The 26458-nt window shown below is 49.1% G+C and overlaps 1 protein-coding gene across 5 annotated transcripts in view; it reads right to left on the reverse strand.

Annotated features, from left to right (window-relative positions):
* VWF (von Willebrand factor) overlaps positions 1–26458 on the reverse strand; it is a 155074-nt gene that overhangs the window by 112788 nt on the left and 15828 nt on the right. For 2 of the 5 annotated variants that reach the window (XR_003791012.1, XM_029204363.1), the window contains exons 1-6: positions 24006–24245; positions 22806–22860; positions 21163–21327; positions 11257–11359; positions 10767–10975; positions 2990–3111 (exon numbers count right to left, since the gene is read on the reverse strand). Coding sequence is in view for 4 of the 5 variants with exons in the window: in XM_029204363.1 (XP_029060196.1) it covers positions 2990–3111; positions 10767–10975; positions 11257–11359; positions 21163–21327; positions 22806–22860 (654 nt within the window). In the remaining variant the exon portion in view is untranslated. Of the gene's footprint in view, positions 1–2989; positions 3112–10766; positions 10976–11256; positions 11360–19198; positions 19389–21162; positions 21328–22805; positions 22924–24005; positions 24246–26458 lie in introns of those variants that run through there. The other 3 variants (XM_029204364.1, XM_029204366.1, XM_029204367.1) reach the window with 3 other exon arrangements.

The raw sequence follows: 26458 nt of genomic DNA on the forward strand, positions 1-26458 counted from the left end.
GTGCAGGCAACCTGCTCTCTTTCTAACCCCCAGCTGTGCTCAGATCGATCCCCCCCTCCAAAAGAATGGGGTTATAGCTGGGTGGAGGGGAGGAGAGAAAGAATGAGTTTTGAGCTTACACTTAAAGTACTGTGTGTGTTTGGCCTGCTTCTCCCACTCCTACTCTCAAAGTGCGGCCACTCCAGGGGCAAACACAGACACAAAAGGAATAACAATAACAGCTCGTAGAATTGAGCCCCGCTGGGCTAAGCACTCCACACTTGTTCCCTTATCCTTACGATGGCCTCGAGGAGCAGGCACTGGTCCTGTGCCTATTTTACCTATGTGGAAACTGAGGCTTGGAGAAGGCAAGTGTCTTGCCCAGAGTTACAAAGCCGGGCAGAGTTACAAAGCAGAGTTACAAAGTGGCCCAGGGATGGGAAACACTTAATGAGCTACAAGGACAAGTGGCTGCTACTTCAAAGTTTTCCTGGAAAGAAGAGGAAACTACCCCCCTTCCCCAGGATAACACCCTCCCCCCGGGGTTAGAACTTGGTCTGCCTCTGTCAGTTGCCAGTACTGGGCTACGCTCCAGGTGACAGAGATGTTTCCGGACCAGCTGGAAAACCTAGCACCACTGAAACACTGGAAACCCAAGGAAAAGAGGCGTTAGGAATGTACTTGTTGATAAACTGGAAATTGTGTTTACGGTCCAGGCAGCTGGCTCGAGCACAACCCAGAGCGTTTTCCTGGTGCTGACGTACTCCTTGGTTCAGAAGATCAAATTTTTCCATGAAAACAGAAAGTCTGGGCAGCTAACACTGAAGGTCTCTCACGCTAAGGTAGGTCTGTGCGTGTGCAGGTGGCCGTGTGTTTTATTTAGCTACTGGAGTAGGAGAGGGCTGGAGTTTCTCTACTTACATGCAGATTTGGTCTTACAAATGAAGGATTCGGGGCTGTGATCATGGGGGTGTCCCAATCCCTAGACAAATTACCTAATTTGCATCCATCCATCCACTGAATATTTAGTGAGACTTATTATCAACCATCTCTTTAGTCCAATGCAGAGAGACACACAAAGAATTTTCGAGCTGAAAGGAACCTCAAGATTCAGGAAGCCCAGCTCCTGAAGGAAAACACAAGGGTGGAATTCACCTGGGCAGCCTGAGATGGTGCAGGCAGAACAGCAGAGGCGGTATGGGGGCGGGCGGGCAGCGCGTGAATCCTGACTCCGCAATGCCAGCTGGTGACTCGGGGCAGCTCCTTAACCCCCAGCGCCAGTGCCAGCTCTGGTTTCCTCCTCGCCCTGCGGAACCGCACAGGCCCAGGCGAGGGGCTTATGTGGCCTGTCAAGTCCCGTCATGGCGACAGTCCCGGGGATAAGCAGGGGCCGCCCTCCCCCTGCACGGCTGTGGGTTGGAGCAGCGTGGTTGCTCGGGGGGTGGAAGGTAGGGAGGCGATGCTGTCAAGCAGCTGGCTCTGCGGGGGATGTTGGGTGCGGTATACGTCCCCCACGTAGACCAGGGGTTGGGTGTCATAGCAGAAGGACTCACCCACCGGGAGCTGAGGGTGTTGGCTGGTGGGGACTCACAGCTGAGTCACTCTGCAGGCATTGCTCTCAGCCCAAGGGAGCCACCCAGTCTCCTTGCCCAGAGGCAGCCAACATCCAATGACCGACTGGTCGGTGTGGGCCCCCCTGCCCCACGGGACCAGCGCAGATTTCAGAGCTCCTTGAAGGACCAGCTGAGGCCTCGGTTGTAACTACGTGGTATTCAGCTTCTCCCCCTGCCCAGCCCCGCCACTCTCACTTCCTGAGAGCCTCCCTGGTCACTCGCTGCCCACAAACCTCTGCTTCCAGGGAACCTGACTCACATCACCTCCAAGTAACCCCGTTCCCCAGACAGTGAGTCTCTGAGGGCAGCCTGGACAGGGCATCCATGTGCTGACGAGAGCCCAGCCGCATCTGGGGCCATGCCACTCTCTCCTCCCTCAGCCCAGGCAGCCTGACCCCCAAAGGGGGAGAGGGAGGTCGTCCATAGAGGGAGGTCTTTCTCCACCCGCGACAGGAGGAGACAGCGTGCAGCCCTGCCCACTCCCTCCCGCCCAGACCCCCTCCTCTCCAAGTGCGATCATAAAGGGTAACCCTGAAGGGGAAAGAGCTGCTAAGTACAGGGAGAAATAGGGCCGTGTGGGGAGGGGCGGGAGAAGCCCCCATCTGCTCTGTCTCCGGACAGAAGCACACAGACAGGAGGCACGGGACCACAGAGGCAGCGAGTGGCGGAGGCAGCCACAAGCCAAGGAACCCCACGGCCCCCAGGAGCTGGAAGAGGCAGGGGGGACTCTCCCCTAGAGCCTCTGGAGGGAGTCCACCCTGCAGACACCTTGAAACCAAATTCCGACTTCTGGCCTCCAGACCCGTGAGAATACATTCCTGTGGCTGTAAGCCGCTGGGTTTGAGATAATTTGCTACTGCAGCCTCAGGAAACTATTACAACATCCAAGCTGGGGGCATCAGGACTTGCCCCTGCCTCTCCCCACCTTCCTCCCTCCCCCCAGCTTTCTTCCCTCCCCCACCAGGAGGTAACCCCCTTCCTGCTGATGTGCTGGTGAGGCCTTGCCCCATACTTGTGCTTTATAACAACCACTTCTTGGGCCCTTACAAAGGAATGGTTTTCTACCCCAGAATTTCACACAGGTGGCAGGCGATGATGGTGATATTTGGGGCTGAGAGGGCGTTGGAACGTAAAACAGAAAAGTATAGTCACTCGCGGTACCAACTCATTTGACCAGGCCCATCTTTAGAGCTCCAGGCCCAGGACAGTATTAGGATTGGCGTCAACGCGACTCCAGCCCCAGCTGGTTTTCAGGAGGAAAGGGGCCCGTGGGACACGGAGCAGCCAGAGGGACTCACTCCTCCCCTGGATGGAGGACCTGGGACTGCCTATCGTTCTGCCTCTTGACTCCAGAAACCCCACACCCCCCAGCCCACATCAAGCCTGGGTGGACCCACCTTCTGCAGCTCGGAGGAGACATTGCACATGCTGCTGGGAGGGGATGCCCGCTGGCACCGCTGTTCCCCACTGCTCAGGGCCCAGGAGTTGGCAAAGTCATAGGGGTCCGAGGTCAAGATCCCTGTGGAGAAAGTTTCAGGAGGATGAAGCCACGGTCGTGAGACCCGGGACTTCTGAGTGAGAACTCTAGGTCTATTGTCACCTGAATCAACTTTATTTAGATTAAAACATAGGCATCTGTGGCAGGAGTACCCCAGCATTAACACCACAGGGCACGGGCACCCGGGTTCAGCCAGCGTGTGGTGGGGGGCGGCTGGGCAGATGGGCACAGTGAGAAAGATGCCAGGAAAGGCGATGAGGAACAGTCCACCCATTCTCGTTTCTCGGGACTTTGCTCCTTTCCTCCTTCTGTGAGGAATGTTCTCCACCCCCTTACTACCCTGACTCTCTCAATTTATTCTTTGAGATGCAGCCCCGGAACCACTTCCTCCAGGAAGCCCTTCTGAATTAGCTCGACTCCCTGTCTCCCTCCCCAGTCTGGTTGGGTGCCCCTTCTCTGTGCTCCCTCAGCACCCTGGCCATCCCTCTATCAAAGCTCTCATCATCCTTTGTGTTAGTATCCTTTTTGCTTATATTCACCCCCCATTCAACTGTGAGCTCCTTAATTCAGGGCACAGGCTGTGCCTCTTACCTCTAAACTCTTATCTGCTGGATGGTGGATACTCAACGTATTTTTGCAGAATGAAGGTAAGAATGTAGCATGAACCTAAGCATCCACATCACTGCGTCCCTGGTGCTCGCAGAGCATCTGTGCCCTGGTACCCACAGCAAACACGCTCCTATCAGCTACCCACAAGAGACTGTGAGGGCCTTCCGGGCCTGCATGGCCTGGTACCAAGTCAGTGCCGGATAGAACTGCTGCACCTTCATTGCAAAGGGGCTTAGTGGAGCAGCAAGGCAAGCAGTCCCTCTGCATAGCCAGATCTGGAAGAGTGAAGCACGCTTCAGGGTCAGATCATGCACTGGAAATAGAAAGTAAACTATCCCCGGAAAAAGAAAAGCAGGACTTGGAAGTATCGTGAGTTGGCCTCTGGGTGTGGTGAGCAGAAAAAAATGGCCCCCAAAGATATGTCCACTTCCTAGTTCGCAGAACCTGTGAATATTTTACGGCAAAAGATGTGATTGAATAAAGGATTGTGAGAGGAAGAGCTTATCCTGGGTTCACTGAGTGAGCCTCAAACGCAATCACATATGTCCTTATAAGAGAGGGGTAAGGACTTCCCTGGTGGTCCAGAGGTTAAGACTTTGCCTTCCAATGCAGGGGGTGCAGGTTCGATCCCTGGTCATGGAGCTAAGATCCCACATGCCTCGTGCCCCAAAAAAGCAAGCAAACTAAAACAGAAGCAATATTGTAACAAATTCAATAAAGACTTTAAAAATGGTCCACGTCAAAAAAAAAATCTTAAAAAAAAAAAAGAGAGGGGCAGAGGGAGATCAGACAGAGACACACACAGAGCAGGCAATGTGCAGACCGAGGCAGAGATTGAAATGATGCAGGCACAGGTCAAGGATGGCTGGCAGTGGCTGGAAGAGGCAAGGCACAGATTCTCCCCAGAGCCCCTGGAGGAAGTGTAGTCCTGTCATCAACTTGGTTTTGGACTTCTGGCCTTCTAGAATTGTGAGAGAATAAATTTCTGTTGTCTTAAGCCATCAAGCTTGCAGTAGTTTGTTGGCAGCTGCAGGAAACTAATACATGGAGAAGCCAAAGGGAAGGGCACTTAAATCTGTGAAGTTTCTACTATGTGCCAGGCATTATGATAGGCATTCTCTGGGTTCTTAGTCACCACGCCACACAGGCTTGCCCACCTTCTAATACACCATCTCAAGGAAGAGGCGGAGAAGAGGCTTTGTGCTATGTGGGGAAAGCCCGAGAGAGAATCAAGACCCCTGGTCTGGTCTCAGTTCTCCTTCGATCGCCCTGTGTGATCTTGGGCTGATCCCATAATCTCCTGAGCCTGATTCCTCATATGTAAAATGATGGGTTAGACTAGAGGACCTCTAGATCCTTTCCTGACCTTTTAGGAGGTGAAACCCTATGGGCTAAATCTGAAATGAGACATAAGGATGTCTGATAGATGGAATTACAAATCATCTCGCTTATAGAAAAATCTCTGAGAGCCAGAGTTAAAACCAGCTGGGCAGGCTCCCATGATGTCAGGAAGCAGGGTTAACTGTCAAGTCTTTGCCAACCAAAAAAAAAAATTAACCCGCAGTCCTCTGAGAGTGAGTTCCAAAATATCATCAGAGCCCTGACTTTTTGCCAACATGCACCACCTTCTCCCTAGGAACATAGGTCCCATTTTTAGTTAGTAGTTTTTAATTGAAGTATAGTTGATTTGCAATGTTTCAGGTGTACAGCAAAGTGATTCACTTATACATATGCATATATATTCTTTTTCAGATTCTTTTCCATTATAGGTTATTACAAGATATTGAATATAACCTGTGCTATACTGTAGGTCCTTGTTGTTTATTTTCTATACAGTAGTGTGTATCTGTTAATCCCAAACCACTTTTAGTTTTTTAGATCTTAAAGCCTGGAGAGAAAGACATCTTAGGGCTGGGACTTCCATTTCTGGCAATACAGCACATTAGAAAAATCTGAAAACTCTGCCATTGCAAAGGACAAATATCCTGTTGAATCTGTGTTTAATCCCATTTTTAAAAGTAGAGGGAATGACAAGGGACAAAAAAGAAGGAGAAGAAGGAAAGGAGGAAGGGAAGGGAAGAAAGTTTAAAAGCAAGGAAAGAAAGTTTAAGAATAGAACTGGCAAATAGGACTTGATGTTCTGACTACAGGGTATTACAGTGGGGGTGGCAATCTTGCCAACTAATGTGCTTGGGTTTTAACAGCTCCTTGGAGATTGATGGAAATGAGTCTTGGGTCTGCATGATGTAGGGAGATGGGCTTAGACCCCTTTGTGATCCTGGCAGTCTTGAAGGACTACCCCCTCTGTGAGAAAGCTAACAAGAAAAAAATTCACTCTGAGAAGTAAGAAAATAATAAGGAAGTTTATTTCCTTGGTCTGGACTCTGAATAGGAGGGGAAAAGTCTCCTCTGAGAATTTATAGTGATAGGAAAGCCCTCATTTAGCATTGAGATTCCAATTTATACTTCCTGTGAGATTCAGTAACTCCATATTAAAAAATTAGCATAAAACCCTTCTAAAGATGAGCTTACAATCCAAAATTATGCAACATAGGCAACAATCTACTTCAAGCAAGACCCAGCAGACATAAAGATAACAAGATTCAAGCTCTAAAAACTTCAGATAATAAAGTTTTTGTACAGAGGTTATAAAAGAAATATATTTTAAATTGCTGTTATAAAGAAGAAATCAAAACTTGATAAAAGAACAAGACAATAAGAAAAATAATAGAGTTGAAAAAGTGCCAGATTTACCTTCTAAAATTACAAATATAGTCAATGAAATAGAAAAGTCAATTGATGGACTAGACATCATCTGTCAATTAGAGTTGAGAGAGAATTAGTGAACTAGGAGATAGATCTAAATGGTGATGTGCGGATAAGCCAGCTCTCTGGGGGGAAAGCAAAGCCCTGATTTGCTTGTTTCCATGGTGTAAATACTCCCACCATGGCCAGTTTCAAGCTACCAACATGACATTACTGAAAATGGAGCTGGAAAAGATGCACACGATTGGTTCTCACCAGCCAGCGTGACCATACCACTCAAGCAACAAAGAGGGATAAAGAGATAGAAAAGCGGAAACATGGAAAATAGGGTGGAATAAAAATATCCAACATATGTCTAACAGAAGAGAGAAAATGACTGAAATTTTCCTATATCTGATGAAAGGTAGGAATCATCAGATTCATGAGTCACAAAAAGTCTCAAGCAAGATAATAAAAATAAAACCCACACATAGAAATAGCACAGTGAAATTTCAGAATACCAAAAGCAATGAGATGACTCATACACAAAGCTAAAAGACACATTATCTGTGAAGACATGGCAATTAGACTGACAACATACTTCTCGACAGCAACAATGGAATAGCATCCTCAAAGCACTGTTAGAAATAACCAATGTCCTAGAATTCTATACCTAGCTAACATATCATATAAGAATGAAGGAGTGTTTGTTTCAGTTATCACTACCAGACTCTGAGTGAGGAACTACAAAGGGATGTTTTTTAAAAAAATAGAAATTGAACCTACAAAAAATAGTAACATAAAAGGAGAAATTATGAGCAAAGAACCTGTTAAACATGAAGGCATAGCCAAAGAAGCACCAATTATGTAAAACTATGACAATAATGCCAAATTTAGTAGTTATTCAAACAAGGTGGGGGGACAGTGAGGGCATTATTCATATAGTAATGGGTAGATGAAGCAGACAAAAGGTAGTAAAAAAAAAATAGTGGACTTGAATAACACAATTAACAAAGGTAGTTCAACAAAAAGATACAGAATCTGGCACCAATCAGGAAACATTCTTACAAGCCTCTTAGATAGCCTCATCCACCAGAAGGCAGACAGCAGAAGCAAGAAGAACTACAATCCTGCAGCCTGTGGAATGAAAACCACATTCATAGAAAGATAGACAAAATGAAAAGGCAGAGGGCTATGTACCAGATGAAGGAACAAGATAAAACCCCAGAAAAACAACTGAATGAAGTGGAGATGGGAAACCTTCCAGAAAAAGAATTCAGAATAGTGATAGTGAAGATGATCCAGAACCTCAGAAAAAGAATGGAGGCAAAGATTGAGAAGATGCAAGAAATGTTTAGCAAAGACCTAGAAGAATTAAAGAACAAACAAACAGAGATAAGCAATACAATAACTGAAATGAAAAATACACTAGAAGGAATCAATAGCAGAATAACTGAGGCAGAAGAACGGATAAGTGACCTGGAAGACAGAACGGTGGCGTTCACTGCTGTGGGACAGAATAAAAAAAAAAGAATGAAAAGACATGAAGACAGCCTAAGAGACATCTGGGACAACATTAAACACACCAACATTCACATTATAGGGGTCTCAGAAGAAGAAGAGAGAGAGAAAGGACCCAAGAAATATTTGGAGAGATTATAGTCAAAAAATTCCCTAACATGGAAAAGGAAATAGCCACCCAAGTCCAGGAAGCACAGAGTCCCAGGCAGGATAAACCCAAGGAGAAACACGCTGAGACACATAGTAATCAAACTGACAAAAATTAAAGACAAAGAAAAATTACTGAAAGCAACAAGGGAAAAACAACAAATAACATACAAGGGAACTCCCATAAGGTTAACAGCTCATTTCTCAGCAGAAACTCTGCAAGCCAGAAGGAAGTGGCAAAATATATTTAAAGTGATGATAGGGAAGAACCTACAACCAAGATTACTCTACCCGGCAAGGATCTCATTCGGATTCAACAGGGAAATCAAAAGCTTTACAGACAAGCAAAAGCTAAGAGAATTCAGCACCAACAAACCAGCTCTACAGCAAATGCCAAAGGAACTTCTCTAAGTGGGAAACACAAGAGAAGTAAAGGACCTACAAAAACAAACCCATAACAATTAAGAAAATGGTAATAGGAACATACATATCGATAATTACCTTAAACGTGAATGGATTAAATGCTCCAACCAAAATAAACAGGCTCACTGAATGGATACAAAAACAAGGCCCGTATATATGCTGTCTACAAGAGACCCACTTCAGACCTAGGGACACATACAGACTGAAAGTGAGGGCATGGAAAAAGATATTCTATGCAAATGGAAATCAAAAAAAAGCTGGAGTAGCAATACTCATATCAGATAAAATAGACTTTAAAATAAAGAAGCAATTTGCATTCTGAGATAATTTTTTTCTTGTCTTATATTTCAATTTATTTTCTTCTTTTTCTTCAGATGTAAAATATATCCAACACTTAATTCCAAAAGCAAATGTATTTATGACATTGTTGTCCAGCCCAGGTTTTTACACCCATATAACCAATGTGATAGGACCATAATTCATTATCTTTTTACCACTGAAAATTGTTTTATATATGTAATGACAGAGAAATGGCTTTATAATGCTGATAATGGTGGCAAAGAACTAATAGTTGGCTACTCCAATTACCAGTAATCTTAGCTGGATGAGGCCCTGCTTCACACATTTTGCCAAAAATCTTGCAATCCATCTGAGATAGAAACAGATGCACTACCCAGATCCCTTTCACGCAGGACTTGATTTGCTCTTCAGAGTCTGTCTCAGCTACAGAGAACTACCTCCTGATGTCATACCCTTCTAGAGGCAGTACATATGCAGTGAGCGAATGGGGCCCAGACATCTTAGTCTAGTATGGAACATTCTGAGGGGCAGTCCTTGCTCTAGAGCTCTCCCTCTGCTCAGCTCTCCTTCCTCCCCTTCCTTTCGATATTGATCTCTAATAAACACCTTGTACCATAGATTCCACTGAGATTAAATAAATAAATAAATAAGAAAACATTCTGTTGGAGCATACATAGAGCAATTACAAAAGCTCATGTACGGGCTTCCCTGGTGGCGCAGTGGTTGAGAGTCCGCCTGCCGATGCAGGGGACACGGGTTCGTGCCCCGGTCCGGGAAGATCCCACATGCCGCAGAGCGGCTGGGCGCATGAGCCATGGCCGCTGAGCCTGCGCGACCGGAGCCTGTGCTCCGCAACGGGAGAGGCCACAACAGTGAGAGGCCCGCGTACCACAAAAAAAAAAAACAAAAGAAGATCATGTACTAGGCCACAAATAAATCTCCCCAAATTTCTAATTTAAATCAGAAATCAATTTAGTTGCAAAAGATAGCTTTTAAAATTCTAAACATTTAAAAATTTTAAGTACAATTAATAGATTGAGAAAAAACTCAAAATGGAAATAGAAAATTCATAGAACTCAATGAAAATGAAAATATTTACCTATCAAAGTTGGTGTGATACAGCTAAGACAGTATTTAAGGAAAGTTGATAGCCTCAAATGTACATACTAAACAATAAAAAGTTTAAGAAATCAGGGCTGGCAAAGACAGCAACAAATGATCTTACTATTCTCCAGTCCAATGAAAGGAATAATCAACTGTTTCTCTACACGCTTACCCCTTAACCGTAAAAAAGAAGGAGAACTTATACACAAATGTTCGGCTTTTGCAAAAGAACATCCCTACTTAAATGTTTATGTAATTGAAATTATCAGAAGAAGAATAAAGATTAGCAGTGGTTTTCACATTGTCCATATTACTTTCTGTTGCTTGTAAGCACACACACGCACGCACACCCACATAAACTAGCCTTTTTGGACAGTGTAGAAGACACCCTTTTTCTTTGGCCATACTGTGTGGCTTGCAAGATCTTAGTTCCCCAACCAGGGATCGAACCCAGGCCCCCTGCCGTGGAAGCACGGAGTCCTAACCACTGGACCACCAGGGAAGTCCCAGGACCACCCTTTATAGATTTCATCCTCAAAGTTCCAACACAGTGGTTCAGGAGGATCTGTTCGAACCATCCAGCATTTATCAACCATCTGCCATGGGGGGAATTCAAGGTTGAACAACGTTGGGTCTGAGGAGCCCCCAGGATCTGGTTTGACGGGGGGTCTAGGCAGCGAAGTAGAGCACTAAGAGATAAGGCTGACGGGATAAATTGAGCTGAGGACCTGGGGAGGCTGGAACGCCAGGGGAAGAGTCATAGTGAAGACTGGTGAGCAGGACAGCACAGCCATGCGTTCGGGAAACGGTGTGCCAGAAAAGCCTACCTTCTTGGGTCCGGAAGTCATCTTCGGCAAAGATGTTAAAGTTGCCGCACAGCCCACAGGTCTTGTTGAAGTGTCTGTCTGACAGCAGGACTTGAAAGTTGCCGCTGCCATCAATCCTGGCCACAAAGCCGTAGGCCTCGCTGGACAGCTTGTAGTACCCAGCCTCAGTTTCTAGGTACAGCCCTTTGGAGGTATAGGGCATGGAGACCCTGGAAGGACAGGGGGAACTCAGGAAGTGGCCTTCTCGTCCATTTTCTGGATGTCCCTCCACCCTTCAACCCAACCACGCTGCAGGACTCAGACCAAGGAGCAGAGGCTGTGTGCCTAGTCCAAGCGTTGGGACACCACCCTCTTGCACACCCTGCTCACTTCCTCTGGGCACATCTACTTCCTCTCTCTGGGCCCTGCTGCTTCATCCGAAAGACGATGGGGGAGTACAGGGGAATTATCAGGGCCCCTTCTAATTTGACATTTCTGGGCTCCGACTTACCTCTGGTCCCCCTGCAGCGCAGTACCATTGACAAACACATGGATATTGAAAAATTCCCCAAGATACACAGAGAGGCTCACTCTCTTGCCATCTTGGAAGTCCCCTGAAAGAGAAAAGAATGATTTAAACTGGGTAGCAATTATTAGCCAAAAAAGTGAATACATTTATTTATAATCATCATCTCTATAATCTTATCTCAGTGGAAAACTCCCCCCAAAGATCTAACAAATGGGCAACAAAAATGTCCCTAAAAATCTCATTGGCTCACTCATCTTTCCATTCATCTAAAAATAGTTATCGTGTGCCTCTGAATACATAGCCCTCTAGTAGTCTCTCATATTTCTCAAAAGAGAAATGTAAAATTCTGACCCCTTCCTTCTGGGAGTTTACAATCGAAGTATAAAGATAAAATAAGCATGAGTCGGATGCATTCTAAGGCAGTGAATCAAAGCCACAATGTGGTTATTGGTGACAGGAACTCTGGGATATGTTATTTAAAATGTTCTCTTAGAAAGGGAACCCTCCACACTGCTGTGGGAATGCAAAGTAGTTCAGCCACTGTGGAAAACATTACGAGGTTCCTCAAAAAACTAAAAATCGAGTTGCCATATGATCCAGTGATCTCACTCCTGAGCATATAACCAGACGAAACTATAATTCGAAAAGATACATGCACCCCTATGTTCATTACGCCACTATTCACAATAGCCAAGATGTGGAAGCAACCTAAATGTCCATCAACAGATGAATGGATAAAGAAGATGTGTTGTGTGTGTATATATATATATATATATATATATATATATAAAATATATATACATATATACACACAATGAAATACAACTCAGCCATAAAAAAGAGCAAAATTATGCCATTTGCAGAAACATGGATGGACCTAGAGATTATCCTACTAAGCGAAGTAAGAAAGAGAAAGACAAATACCATATATCACTTACACGTGGAATCTAAAATATGACACAAATGAACCTATCTACGAAACAGAAACAGACTCACAGACATAGAGAACAGACTTGTGGTTGCCGGGGGGAGGGAGGGAAGGAAGGATTAGAAGTTTGGGATTAGCAGATGCAAACTGGTATATATAGAATGGATAAACAGCAGGGTCCTACTATAGAGCACAGGGAACTATATTCAATACCCTATGATAAACCATAATGGAAAAGAATATGAAAAGGAATACATATACATGTATAACTGAGTCAATTGGCTATACAGCAGAAGTGAACACAACATTGTAAATCAACTATACTTTGGTAAAAATTCAAAAAGAATAAATAAAATGGAGATTCGTGCGTCTCCTCACTGTACTGAATTCGCTTCTCTGGGACAGGTTTAGAGATAGCACAGGTAAAATGCCCCACTCCATGCGGGGAACTTAATAAGGACACAGATGTTGCCATTAGAGATGTCTGAATAGCCGAACACGTGATCAGATGGTCTCTGCCATCCCTGTCGCGAGGGGCAGACGCAGAGGCAAGGGTGATGGCGGTTGACATGAAAGCCGGAAAACAGGAAGAGACATTTTTGCAGCTTAATGAAGACCTAACAACCCCACCGCTTGTCCGGAGAACAGGCGCCTGTGCTGGGCTATGGGTTTTCAAAGATAACTGAGTGGCCACAGGAGATGAGTGATCCAGAAGGAACAATGTGGTCCGCGTCTCAAGCCTTTGAGAATGAGAAGTTGATGGAAATAGGGAAGATGAGGGCAGCCGGTGAAGACAGAGATGGAAGATGGGAGAAACAGGGGTCAACGTTGGGGGTGCCACGCCTTCATGATCCTGAAGAAATGGGACGGGGACCCAGGTGGAAAGGTTAAGCTTGGAAGTGAGGACATGTGCCTGCTCCTGGAAGGGTCAGGGGACTGTAGCTCCAGCTCCTCAGCAAAAGACAAGGCAAGGGGTGGTGCAGTGGTTGAGAATCCGTCTGCCAAGGCAGAGGACACGGGTTCGAACCCTGGTCCAGGAGGATCCCATATGCCACGGAGCAGTGAAGCCCATGCTCCGCAACTACTGAGACTGCGCTCCAGAGCCTGCGAGCCACAACTACTGAGTCCATGTGCCACAACTACTGAGGCCCGCGCACCTAGAGCCCGTGCTTCACAACAAGAGAAGCCACCACAATGAGAAGCCCGCGCACCTCAACGAAGAGTAGCCCCCGCTCACCGCAACTAGAGAAAGCCCGCGCGCAGCAACGAAGACCCAACACAGCCAAAAATAAATTAATTAAATTAATTTAAAAAAAAAAAAAAAGGGGCTTCCCTGGTGGCGCAGTGGTTGAGAGTCCGTCTGCCGTTGCAGGGGACACGGGTTCATGCCCCGGTCCGGTAAGATCCCACATGCCGCGCAGCGGCTGTGCCCGTGAGCCATGGCCGCTGAGCCTGCGCGACCGGAGCCTGTTGCTCCGCAACGGGAGAGGCCACAACAGTAAGAGGCCCGCGTACCGCAAAAAAAAAAAAAGAGAAAAGGCAAGAATGTCTATGGAACCAAGTGCAGGAGGCTTGGAAGGTCTGTCGACGTGACGTGCAGCTGCCACGGCTGGGGCCACTGATAAAGCGAGCTAAGAAGGGTGGTCTCAGGACAGCCCAGCAGAGGTCTGGAAGGAGGTGTCCTCCAACCAGGGCTTGAGCTGGACCCAGGCTGCTGGAGGACAGCGACACCTGGTACACACACACACACACACACACACACACACACACAACCAGAATGAGCCACAAAATAGACTTGTTTCTGGTAAGACTTTAGTGAGGGCCGTGGCATGTAACTAACAAGCCCATTCTAAGAATAGAGTCTTGAAAGATATACTGTTAGTAGGTCAGGGGCCATCAGGAAAGGCCCAGAGACCACCCACAGCCCACAAGCCACAATCTGCCGGGCCCCAGACCAACGCTGGCAGGGGTTAAAAGAGATGCCAACCGCGGGGAAGGGTTTTGTCCTATCCCACTGAGGAGTCTTGTCCAAACTGCATTTTCACTTCCAACAGTTTTTGTAGCAAGCAAATCTTTCAAAAGTTGAACAGACTTTCGGACAGCAAGAAATTAGTCAAAGAAAAACAAAAATAAGTGATAGGACAAATACACTCAAATGTTAATGGTAGAGTCTGAGTGGTGGGTAGAGCGGTGTCCATTATCCTATTCTTTTCACTTTTCCGTATGTTTGAAATTTTCCATAATAAAATGCTGGAAAACGCAAACAAATGGGAGAGCCCGGCAACAGCCTTCAGTTTGCGGTCCCTCCCAGGAGCCTTCCCGGCCCCTCGACATTCACAGTGGGCCAAAGACTGAATCCCTTCCCGGCCTCTGCTGGGGCTGACCCTGACCACCACACCCCAGCCTGGAGGGAGCCCCATTCACCACCTGCCTGCTGGCAGAGGTACAATGAGCCCAAGAGGTTGGGGTCTCCTCCCAGCCACAGAACCCACCTCCTCCTCACCAGTACAATTCCTGTCCATCCCCAGGCTCAAGAGGGCTGGAGGGCTCTGCCCCTGCCTCACTAGGTAACATCACCTTGAGCTGGACGCATCTCCCTCCTGGAAACAGGAGAGGGACCCTGGGCACCTCTCCTCAAAGGTGCTCCCTGCCCATCATGGGGATTCAGAAAGGGTGCCTGAGAGAGCCAGGCAGCCAGCCAGGGGTGGGGCAGGAGGTGGGGTGGTGGTGTTTGCCAGAGAGTGGGTGGGGACGCTGCCTGCAATCAGGCAGCTTGGGGTGAGCCACCATCCTGAAGTTGCTTTCAAGGCTTTCAAGGATGTAAGATCACCTCAACAGTCACTTGTTCCACGGGAAGCAGGGCTGAACAGGTGCCGTGGGGAAGCTGAGAGGTCACTACCACTATGAAGGAAGGACCTGAAGGCTGGGCCAGCCAAGACTCCAGCAGGAAGTCATTCAAAAGGGAGCCAGGAGAACGTGACAGAGCCCCGAGCCTCCCACTGTTGGGGTGCATGGGAGCTCCCATCTTTTCCAGGTAAAAGGTGATACAGCCTGACTCCACAGCCCGTGGGACCTGGATCCACCAGGTAGCTGACACTCGGTGTCACTTGCCCATCGTCACACAGCTGGTGAGTGATGACGGGACTGGGAACTCAGACCAGGGGCTGGTTTAAGCATTTGAAGGGTGGGCTCTGCATGGTCCCAGGAGCGATGACCTCCTCAAGCTGAGGAGCCTGCCAGGAGCACCCAGAGCCCAGCACTGCGTAAGGCAGCAGCCCGTTGGTGGAGGTGGGGGTAGAGATGCTGGGATCGGGACCCTCGGTGAGGACAGAACTGCAGGACCCTGTGGAATTCCACCCCCAAGGCAGGGGCAGCAAGGGGAGGTTTGGAAGGAGGAGACTTCAGAAAAGCAAACCGTGGCAGCATGAAGGAGCTTGGAGGCCATCTAAACAAGTGGCTTTGAAACGTTTTTGCTCACATATATCCAGACAAAACTATAATTCAAAAAGATACATGCACCCCTATATTTATACCGGCACTATTCACAATAGCCAAGACATGGAAGCAACCTAAATGTCCACCGACAGATGAATGGATAAAGAAGATGTGGCACATACATACAATGGAATATTACTCAGCCATCAAAAAAGAATAAAATAATGCCATTTGCAGCAACATGGATGGACCTAGAGATTATCCTACTAAGCGAAGTAAGTCAGACAGAGAAAGACAAATACCATAGGATATCGCTTATACGTGGAATCTAAAATACGACACAAATGAACCTACCTAAGAAACAGAAACAGACTCCCAGAAATAGAGAACAGACTTGTGGTGGCTGAGGTCGGGGGAGGGAAAGATTGGGAATTTGGGGTTAGTAGATGCAAACTATTAAATAGAGATTGGCTAAACAACAAGGTCCTATACTGTAGAGCACAGGGAACTATATGCAATGCACTGTGATAAACTATAATGGAAAAGAATATGAAAAAGAATATATATGTATAACAGTCACTTTGCTGAACAGCAGTAATTAACACAACACTGTAATTTAACTATACTTCAATAAAAAGAAAATTAAAAAAAAGAACATTTTTGCCCAGCAAGTGGAGTAAAAATGCCAGTAACTTCATGACCCAGCGCATGCACCATACACAGTTCACATAACATCCCTACCGTAACCCTGTGCCAGGCGCTCTGGTACTTTCTGATGTCTTCTATTCTGTTCCACGTAATTTTTTTTCATGCTGGTTACAACCATTACATTCATTTTATGACCCATATGTTGTGACTCAGTTTGCAAAACACTGATCTGTACTGACTCCATTCTACAGTTGGAGAAACTGAGGCCCAAGTTTACAACAGGCTTTCTCCACCTCGGCGCTATTAACACTGCGGGCCAGATATTTCTTGGTTGTGGTGGCCACTCTGTGCACATAGGATAATTAACAGCATCCCTGGCTTCTACCTATCAGATGACACTAGCCTCCACCCCACCCCCCAAGCTGTGACAATCTAAAATGTCTCTAGACACAACCAAATGTCCTCTGGGGGGAAAAAAAAATCACCCTGGTTGAGAACTATTGGTTTACACAGCTAACACGGGCAGAGCCCACATCAGGGTTTTCTAACTCCAAGTGCAAACCTCCCTTTGTAACACAAAGCCACCTAACGGGGCGTCTGAGTGCTCAGAACTCAGTTAACCACTAGTGCAGGACAGAACTCTCCATCAGCCTTATGTTTTATTTGCTTCCTTCCCTCCCTGCAGAACTCAGGAGGGCATCTGACGATGTGCAGCCATTAGGAAGATGAGCCGTTAGAAAATGCCAGCGACAGACTTCCCCGGCGGTCCAGCGGTTAGGACTCCGCGCTCTCACTGCCGGGGGCCTGGCTTCAATCCCTGGTCAGGGAACTAAAAATCCCACAAGCCACGAGGTGCGGTCAAAAAAAGAAAAGAGACTGCCGGCGAGCCCCGGGGCGGGAGGACGCTCCCACGGTCTGCAGACCTGCAGGCCCGCACTTCCTGTAACTGCCGGAAGACGGGCGAGGCATCCATCCCAGAGGCGAGCTATAGGGAAGCTCTTCCCGCGGCCCCATCTCCAGTCTGGCCTCTTGAATTCAGGAACTGAGGCCTCCCCCAGGTGAGCGAGGAGCATTCAGGGAAGCAGGGGGCAGCTGGGAGCAGAGTCGGACCCGAGTGCTTTCTCTGAGTCTAGAGTGTGGGAGTCACTACTCTGTGTTTCTAACAAACACTCCATCCTCCACTCCTGTGATTCTGATGCAGGCGATCACTGTCCGAAAGCTGCACGACAGCGATCTGGAGTGACCTGGCCACATACTGATAGGGAGGCAGAGGCTCACGCTGGGAAACCTTGCTGGGTGTCCGTGGCTCTCTTGAGGCTGCTTTGGGAGCCACATCCCGCAGGGTGGCTCAGGGGCCACCAGAACTCCCGAGGTCTCTCCCGGGTACCCCGGGTCCCCGTGCTGGCCGGCTAGGAGCCTTGACCTGGGACCCTGGATGGAGCCTGCCGGACCGGGAGCCAACATCAGAACAAGGGGCCTCGCCTTGGCACCAGGTGGCCCTTGATGCTCGGACACAAACACTTTACCCAGGATGTGAACAAGGTTCACGGGAGAGGAACGGGAATTTGCGATTTAGAAGCGAGGAAACAGGATGTCATTGGAGAACAATAGAGCAGAGACGTGTGGGAGGGCACAGCCGTGCCTGCAGGATGGAAAGGCAGCGTCCAGGGGTGCTGGGCCCCTTGGCACCTCCGGCCCCCGGAGCAGCGGTGCCAGCCCACCCTGCCGGCCTCAGCTCCTCAGATTATCCCTCTCCTGCCAATACCCCCCTCCCACCCCTAAAAAACAGAAAAAGTAGCCGCCCATGCTCTCTGATGTTAGCAGCACGATTTTGGGTGGGAATTAAACCAATCTACATTGAAATGGGATTGATCTACAGCCTGACTTAAGCCAACTACCTGCCAGAAAATTGACACTTGACAAGAGCAAATTGTAAGAAAAGGAGGACGCAGAGGGGGTATCCCACAGAGATGCTCTGAACTAGAGAGCCCTTCCATTCCTCCTTGGCCCCTGAAACCCAGAGAAGGATGGCCAGAGAGGCCAGACTTCTGACACCAACCCGCCTGGATGTGAGGCAGAGGGGTCAGTGTTACCCTGACTTTGATAGACATGCCCCCAAGTGCCCACGGTACATTTGCGACAATGTGGATGGACCTTGGAGGCATTGTGCTAAGTGAAATAAGACAAAGAGAGACAAATGCTGTAGGATCTCACATGTGGACTCTTAAAAAGCAAGCAAAGCAAATGCACTGTGACTTTTAAGGTGGAGAAATCCATGGAAATAAACACTGGGACCACCTGAGGAGGAAGGCCCTGGGGCCTTCAGCTTCCCAGGGAAGGTGAAGGGGTGCTTCTTCTCTCCATTGCTGCCTCTGAAGCAAGACGGGCTCCCAGAGTTCAGAGTTCAGGATGACTTCCTCAATTCATCATGCACTAGGGGTGTCTCTGGTCCTTTTCATCACCCACCTGGTTACCACGGCCAAGGCCACCCTGCATCCCGCTTCTCTCCCTTTCAGAAGCATCTTGGCAAAGAACCAGTTTCTGCTGAGGCTCTACACTAGCCCCTCGTTGCCTGCTGAATCAAGAAACAAACTCCCCCATCAGATAGCAAGACCTAGCCCCATCAGCCTGCCCCCATGACCCAGTCTTGCGCTCCACTATTCCCCAGGCCTGTGCTTCTCAAACTTGGGGCCCCAAACCAGCAGCAGCAGCTGGGAACTTGTTAAGAATGAACATTTCAGGCCCCGCTCCAGATCCACTGACTTAGAAACCTTGGGCAGGGCGGGAGGGATGGGGGACCCCAGCAATCTGTTTTAACCAGCCTCCAGGTGAGCCTGATGCGTGCTGGAAATAGGGAACCACGGCTCCCAGCACAAGGACCTCCCCACTGGGCTGCACGGCCCCAACACACACCCTTTCCTGAGCCTTCCTTGTGCTCCTCTGTCCCCACTGCATGGGGCATCCTCCCGGTCCTCTCTGCCCAAGCAAGACCCCCTCCTCCAAGGTCCGGCACAGCGTGCTGTTCGTGAGGCCAGCTCTTCGGTACAGCAGAGCACCGCGCTTCCTGGATGCCCCGTTCGGTGATGACAGAGACCCCCGGGAACTAAGGAAACAGAGATGAACATGACATGGTCCTTGCCCTGAGGGATTCACGGAGGAGTAGGGGAAATGGCATTGCAGTGAAGTTCAGACTACTCAAGTCACACTGGGATAGGTTTTCCAGCAGAGGCAGGGCAGGCGGGGAAAAGGCAGGGCAGGAAGTGGGTAGCCAGAGAAGCAGGAGAACCCATGCGACTTCCCTGGCAGTCCAGTGGTTAGGACTCCGCGCTTCCACTGCAGGGGCCTCGGGTTCGACCCCTGGTTGGGGAACCTGGATCCCACATGCCGTGTGGCATGGCCAAAAATTAATTAAAAAAGAAGCAGGAGAACCCAGAGCTAAGGCCAGCTGTCGGCTCACTCAGCAACCAAGCAGAGCCTCGCCCAGCGGTAGACACAGAGGGTTCTGCTCCCATCCTTCCTGACTGATGGAGTTAACACCCCAAGATCCCTACAGCCTGCATCTCGTGTGAGGGTCTGGGTGTTGACCAAGATGCTCTCCTTGACCAGTTCTCCGTAACCAAAGGTGAGTCAGGCTCCTCCGAGCCTCTCCTCGGTGAGGTGCCCCCACGGACTCTGTCCTCGGCGTGCTTAGTCCAGCTTTAGCAAGAATCCTGCTGGGTCAGTTTAGTGAAAATCCCTACCCTCAGTATCTGATCATACTCCTTGTAACCAACCCTGGACATCGTATCACCCCGGCCTCCCTTCAGCAAGAATCCTGTCAAGTTGGTTTAGCCAGAATTCCCCCGATCCCTGATGTTTCCTCTTAGTCGTTTTCCACCAGCAACCCACACCCAGCTCCCTGACTATAAGTCCCCACTCGTCTTTGTTATATTCGGAGTGAGGCCCATCTCTCCCCTCTACTGCAAAACCTCCATTGCACTGGTCCGTCCTGAGTAAAGTTTTCCTCGCTCTCCTTATAACTATTGTCACGAAAAATTTTGCTGTAACAGTGTAGGTCTGTCCGTTGCCATCTCCCCTCCACATGCCCCGCCCCACCAAGGCTAAGGACTCCGTCGCCTTTGCTGGTTTTTGCTGCATCCCTCACTCATGCACCACACACATCTCGTTAATTGTTGTGAAGGTCACCAAAGCACAGTGTTCCATCACTGCCTCCAGCCCCACTCCCAGCCTTGCAAAGTGCCCTCCCTCCTTAACACAGAAGAAAGGTCCTCCTTCCTGACAAGCCCAGGATCGAAAGCCAGCTCTTCCTTTATTACCCGACAGCCCTTGGGAGGATCATGCAACCTCCTTGGGCTTCAGGTCTTCATGTGTGAAGGGGGGTGACGGTACCTGCCCCTACATCTCAGAGCTGCTGCACGGGGGCAGAGATAACACGGGCATGATACCAGCACTTTGCCAGGACCACAGGAGGTGCTCAACATCAGCTGATAACTCTGAATTCCAGCAAGAACATGCAACCTTCCTTCCCTTTTCTACAGGCTTTTGCTATTAAAAACCACCTTCTGGGTCATCAATTCTCTCGATGCTTCGGGGCTTCCAGAGCATTGCCTGGACCCAGAGCAACAGACTCAACCACTGGAGAGGCACGAAGACTCTCTCCATCCACCAGGCTCCCACGGGTAGAGGCCCAGGGAGAAGCCGAGGGAATCCCCATGTCATGGAGAGGCCGTTCCCCACCATGCTCTCCGCTCAGGCACTGTCCTAAGAGTAGGAAATCCCAACCCACAATCCCCAAGGCCCTCACCTGCCAGGGCTGAGCTATGCTGTCCCCACTCCCCACCCACCTCTGAGTTCCTCCCCTCAGGGCCCGGACTCACCTATGAGAGAGAAGGAGTGTGTCTGGCAGTCCCCCGCCAGGAGATAACTACAGCTTCCCTCAAAGCTGTACATGCTCTCATCAAAGGTGTTGATGAAGTCACCTCCGAAGAGGCTGCATCGGGCCATCGATGACCTGCCAAGAGTGCCTTCTCCACAAAGGGCCCCTGGAGGGAAAGGCCACACGTGAGCACAGCTGGCACCACCAGCCCAAACCACTGCAGCCTGGTAGAAACGAGGCTGCGTCTGTTAGAAATTAGGCTCCGGGGAAGAACTTTCCATCCTCAACGACAATAAAGCTGTTGCTTTCAGCCCCAAAATATGACCCAGGACTCAGCAATAATGGAGGAACTGTTTTTCAGGAAACCTATTCATTTTAATGACATATATTCACTGATTTTAAATGTACTGCATGCTCATTAGAGAGAATTGGGAGACTATGGAAGAATAACAAAAAGAAATTAAAATCATCTGTAGCCAACATTCAGCAGTAACTAGAGTTAACATTTTAGCGTTTATCTTTTATTTCTATGTTACTGTGTATATACACTTACAGATTTTTTGCAAATTTGTCAGTATGCGGAGCAAACTGTTTATAACGTGTTTATGTCTCAATATATTGTAAAGAATTTATCGCGCCATACTTCCAAAACATTTTTGGTGGCTGCATTATACTTTGCATCTAAGTGTATTTGGTATAGGTTCTAGCATTTCCCAGTTTTCTGATATGTACATAGATTGTACTGAGCATCCTTCTACATTAATCTACTGGTATATCTTGAATATATTGAATTCTGAACAGATCAACCTGTGTGCCTGACACATAGAATCTGTGAAGTATTGACTCCTGCAGGGTCATATGCTATCTCCTGCCACTCTCACACTGTGTGTGTGTGTGTGTGTGTGTGTGTGTGTGTGTGTGTGTTGGCAGGTGGAAACCACAGCTGTCAATCTCTAAGTTTTCTGGATCCCCTGGCACAGAACACACCTAGTAGGAAGATGCAGAGGGTATGATGAATGTACATTTTGCCCCAGACTAACCTGTGAGCAGTAGGCTGGATGCTGCTGGCCTAGTCATCTAAATGGAGACTAGGATCAGAAAAGGGTCCCCCCTGCCTTTCACAGACTCAGCATCTCAGTGCGGGAAGGAGGGCAGTGTTGTACAGTGAAGGAGAGCTGGCCTCTGATTTGGGTTCTATGTGACTTTGGAGCAGTCATTTTTCCTCTCTGACCCTCAGTCTCTGCATCGGTACTATCAGATGTACACCTGTACAACTAGATGAGCTCCACAATCCATTCTAAAGCTAATAATCTCCCCAAGTCTTGGATTCCTTCTTCTCCATCCTCCATCCCCAGCATACAGGACTGTTCTGTGTGGCCCTGGTGCTTCTTAGTTCCCCAATTGGAGAAGACATTTACAGGCACCTGGTCCTTGAGAAACACAAGTCCAGGGCAGTGGGCTCTGCAGAACCTTCATAAGAGGAATTAACCAGGGAGCCAGTGACTCCGGCAGCCCCAGCATGAGCCGAACGTGGGGCTGGGCACACAGGTGGGCTCCAGACACACCTGCAGATCCCTGGCAGGGGGTGGTTCCCAATGGCCCTGAGGCAGGAGTGAAGAGTGGCGGCAGCACCTTTGTACCTACCTGGCAAGGTGAGGGCCAGAGCAAGCAGCAACCTCGTGAGCCTGGCAGGGATCATCTGAGGAGAAGCAGGGGAGTTGAGCTCGCGATCACTGGCCACACAGGTGGCTGCTATGTGCTCCTGGCCATGCATGAAGTAGGGAGAATTTTTTTCAAGCAAGAGAAAAGAATCACTCTCATTTGCCCCTTAAACAGGGACCACTGTGGCCAGGCCCAAGAGTAACAATCAGTGTGATCCAGGACCCCGGGCATCCTCCCCCGAACAGTGGTCCCTGATGCACACAGAGAGGAAAGCCCTGCCTTGGCCTCCACCCGCTCCCAGGTGTCATCCCCTGAGCTCCCGCGGCCGCTCAGAGCCGGGGGCACCTCATTCCCTCCTCCTCTTCATCCTTTCACGCTTGGCAGCAAACTGGGGAGTAGGAACTGTCTTGCTTCTGCTCCTACCATGGGCACCAGGCTTTGAGAACACTCAGGAACCAGGCTTTCTGGGCAATCACCCACAATGTACACCAACTCCTCTCTCATCCCCATCCCAGCACCTAGCGCAGTGCCCAGCACCCAGGAGGTGTTCAGGCAACATTTGCTGAGTTGATCTGATAAATAGACAGGAGTCCAGCAACCCTGGGTGGTGGGCAAGGTTCCCTGTGGTGTGGCCGCCCCAGAAAAGGACAACTGACCCTGGCTGGCACAGCATACTCCGAGTGCCTTAGGGCCCCAGCCACAGCTCCCTCCTCTGGAAAGGCTGCAAAATTAAGTGCAGAGTCTGTCACCTGAGATTCCCTGGGGGTGGGGAGCTCCTTTACCACCCACTGCCGCATCCAGCCAAACAAGGGAGAGGAAAACCCCATCCATGATGTATCTGTGGAAGGAACACTCTAATGTCTGATATGGCCAAGGCTTGGTCTTGGAGCAGGTGCCCAACACACAGGTACATCAGGCTGCTTCCAGAAGGTACCCAGAGGTGAGGGCAGGGCTCGTTCCTGTCCCATCTGGTCAAGTATTAGGAGCAGTAAAGCCCAGGCAGTAGCGTAAGCAGCCACAGGACCTCCAGAGGCAAGAGGAGGAGGTAGCGTTAGAGAGTCCCTGGCTGTGAATCACCCTCCAAGCTAGTCCAGGGATGGAGAGCCCCAGCTCCCCAGCGGTGAGGATCAGTCCTGCATCTTCCTCCCACTATGAGCCAGCCCTCTTCCCCAAAGACCATACCTTCCCCTGCAAATGGGGACTGCGGGTGACCCCAAGGTCCTTCGGGAAACTCAGCCTCCGCAGTGGTGCCACCAGACCTAGGCCATGCTCTCCAGGACCTTCTGTGGCTTGGGACTGTCTTGCTGGTGAGTGACCCCCGTGCTGTGGACACCCTGGGCCGAGGGGAGATAAAGCCCAAGCTGTGACGTCCGTCAGCCCCCGCTTTCCCACCACAATAGCTGTGAGCTGCCACCACAGGGGACAGGCCTCCTCCTAATGACCGAGAGGAAACAATGAACGGAAATGGTGTTAGAAACACCTCCAAGGCGATAAGGCTTTGAACGCTTTGGTGGGAGGCTTCCTAGCAGCTGCCCTAAGGAGCTGCCTGGCCCTCCTGGCGCCCCTACACAGGCGCGGGTCCCCCCTCAGACAGTGCCCCACAGACGGCAGGACCAGGAAGGCTGGCTGTCCGGGGCAGGCCAGTGCAGGCCAGGGAAGAATCCAGACTGGAGCAACTGAACTTTTGGATCCGGTTTCCAGGGCCAGACTCCAGGGAAGTTTGGAAAAACACCTCAGCCTGAGCCAATTTAGCAGCCGTGTTTAGAGGAAGGAGAGGGCTGATGCATCCTGCCCCGCCAGGTTTGAGTGATCCGGTTCCAGCCCCGATGGGGACTGTCAGTGTGGGTCCTGGCCAGAGAATGGACAAGTTAAAGATGAGGGGCCTGGTCACTACTCCAGGCCTTTCTGAAATGATGGCTGGACCGTCAGATGCTAGAACTCTTCCCGAAGACACTTCCAACCACCTCTGCTGCCCTCACTCCTCCCTGACCTTACACACACACACATACACACACACACACACACACAACACATACACACCACACACCATACACACAACACACATCATATACACACACACCACATGCACCACACACACACACACCACATGCACCACACACACACACCACACACCATATACACAACACACACAACACACAACACACATCATATACACAACACACACATACACACCACACACCATACACCATATACACAACACACACACATACACTGCCACAAACACCACACACACCACATACACACCACACACACCACATACACACCATACACACACACATACACCACCACAAACACCACACACACACCATACACACACCACACATCACATACACATACCACATACACACCACATACAACACACACACATACACACCACCACCACATGAACCACACATACACCATACACACACCACACATCACATACACATACACCACAAACATACACAACACACACACCAATCTTTCTTCCCAACCTCTAATTCCCTGGAGCCTAAGTCTCAATCAACTGCTAAACTAATTCTTGCTAAAAGAGGTAGCCAATAAAACAGAGGAGGATGGGGACTCTCATGCCGGGACCCCAGGCTCTGTGACAGGCAGCCTAAGACACATCTCAGTGAGGAAGCCCACACTGCTGCTTCTCATGTCATGGCACCTGCCCTAAGAGTCTGGGAAACCTTTTGTCCCCAACCTCCCCCACCCCATGCACACCCCTCACACCCCACCACTCCCTTTACTGCCCCAGGAGAGGAAGATGTTCCCAAGAAAGAAGTGGCAGAAGAGGCAGAATTAGCATGATATAGCAGAAAGGCCACTTAAGGATTTCCATTTCCAACTTTTCTTTTTACTAGATAACCTGAAAATCCACCCACTACAAAACATCTCGAAATGCTGTGTTAAATATAACAAATGTTCTTTTCCTTTTTTTAATATTTATTTATTTGGCTGCACTGGGTCTTAGTTGTGGCACCCAGGATCTTTAGTTGCAGCACATGGGCTCTTTTAGTTGCAGCATGTGCCTCTTAGTTGCAGCATGCGGGATCTAGTTCCCTGACCAGGGATCAAACCCGGGCCCCCTGCACTGGGAGCATGGAGTCTTAGACACTGGACCACCAGGAAGTCCCAACAAATGTTCTTTGAAAGCACAGCTAGGGCTTCCCCGATGGCGCAGTGGTTAAGAATCTGCCTGCCAATGCAGGAGACATGGGTTCAAGCCCTGGTCTGGGAAGATCCCACATGTCGTGGAGCAACTAAGCCTGTGCACCACAACTACTGAGCCTACGCTCTAGAGCCCGTGAGCCACAACTACTGAAGCCCGCGCGCCTAGAGCCCGTGCTCTGCAACAAGAGAAGCCACCGCAGTGAGAAGCCCGCGCACTGCGATGAAGAGTAGCCCCTGCTCGCCGCAGCTAGAGAAAGCCCACGCACAGCAACAGAGAACCAATGCAGCCAAAAATAAATAAATAAAATAAATAAATTTAAAAGAAAAAGACAAATGACCCAAATAGAATGGACAAAAGACTTGAATTGACATTTCTCCAAAGAAGATATACACAAGGGCCAAAAAATACATGAAAAGATGCTCAGCATCATTAGTTATCAGGGACATGTGAATCA

Source organism: Monodon monoceros, unplaced genomic scaffold, assembly GCF_005190385.1.
Source record: "Monodon monoceros isolate NGI ecotype Baffin Bay Population unplaced genomic scaffold, NGI_Narwhal_1 Super_Scaffold_6, whole genome shotgun sequence".
NCBI classification, from domain to species: Eukaryota; Metazoa; Chordata; class Mammalia; order Artiodactyla; family Monodontidae; genus Monodon; species Monodon monoceros.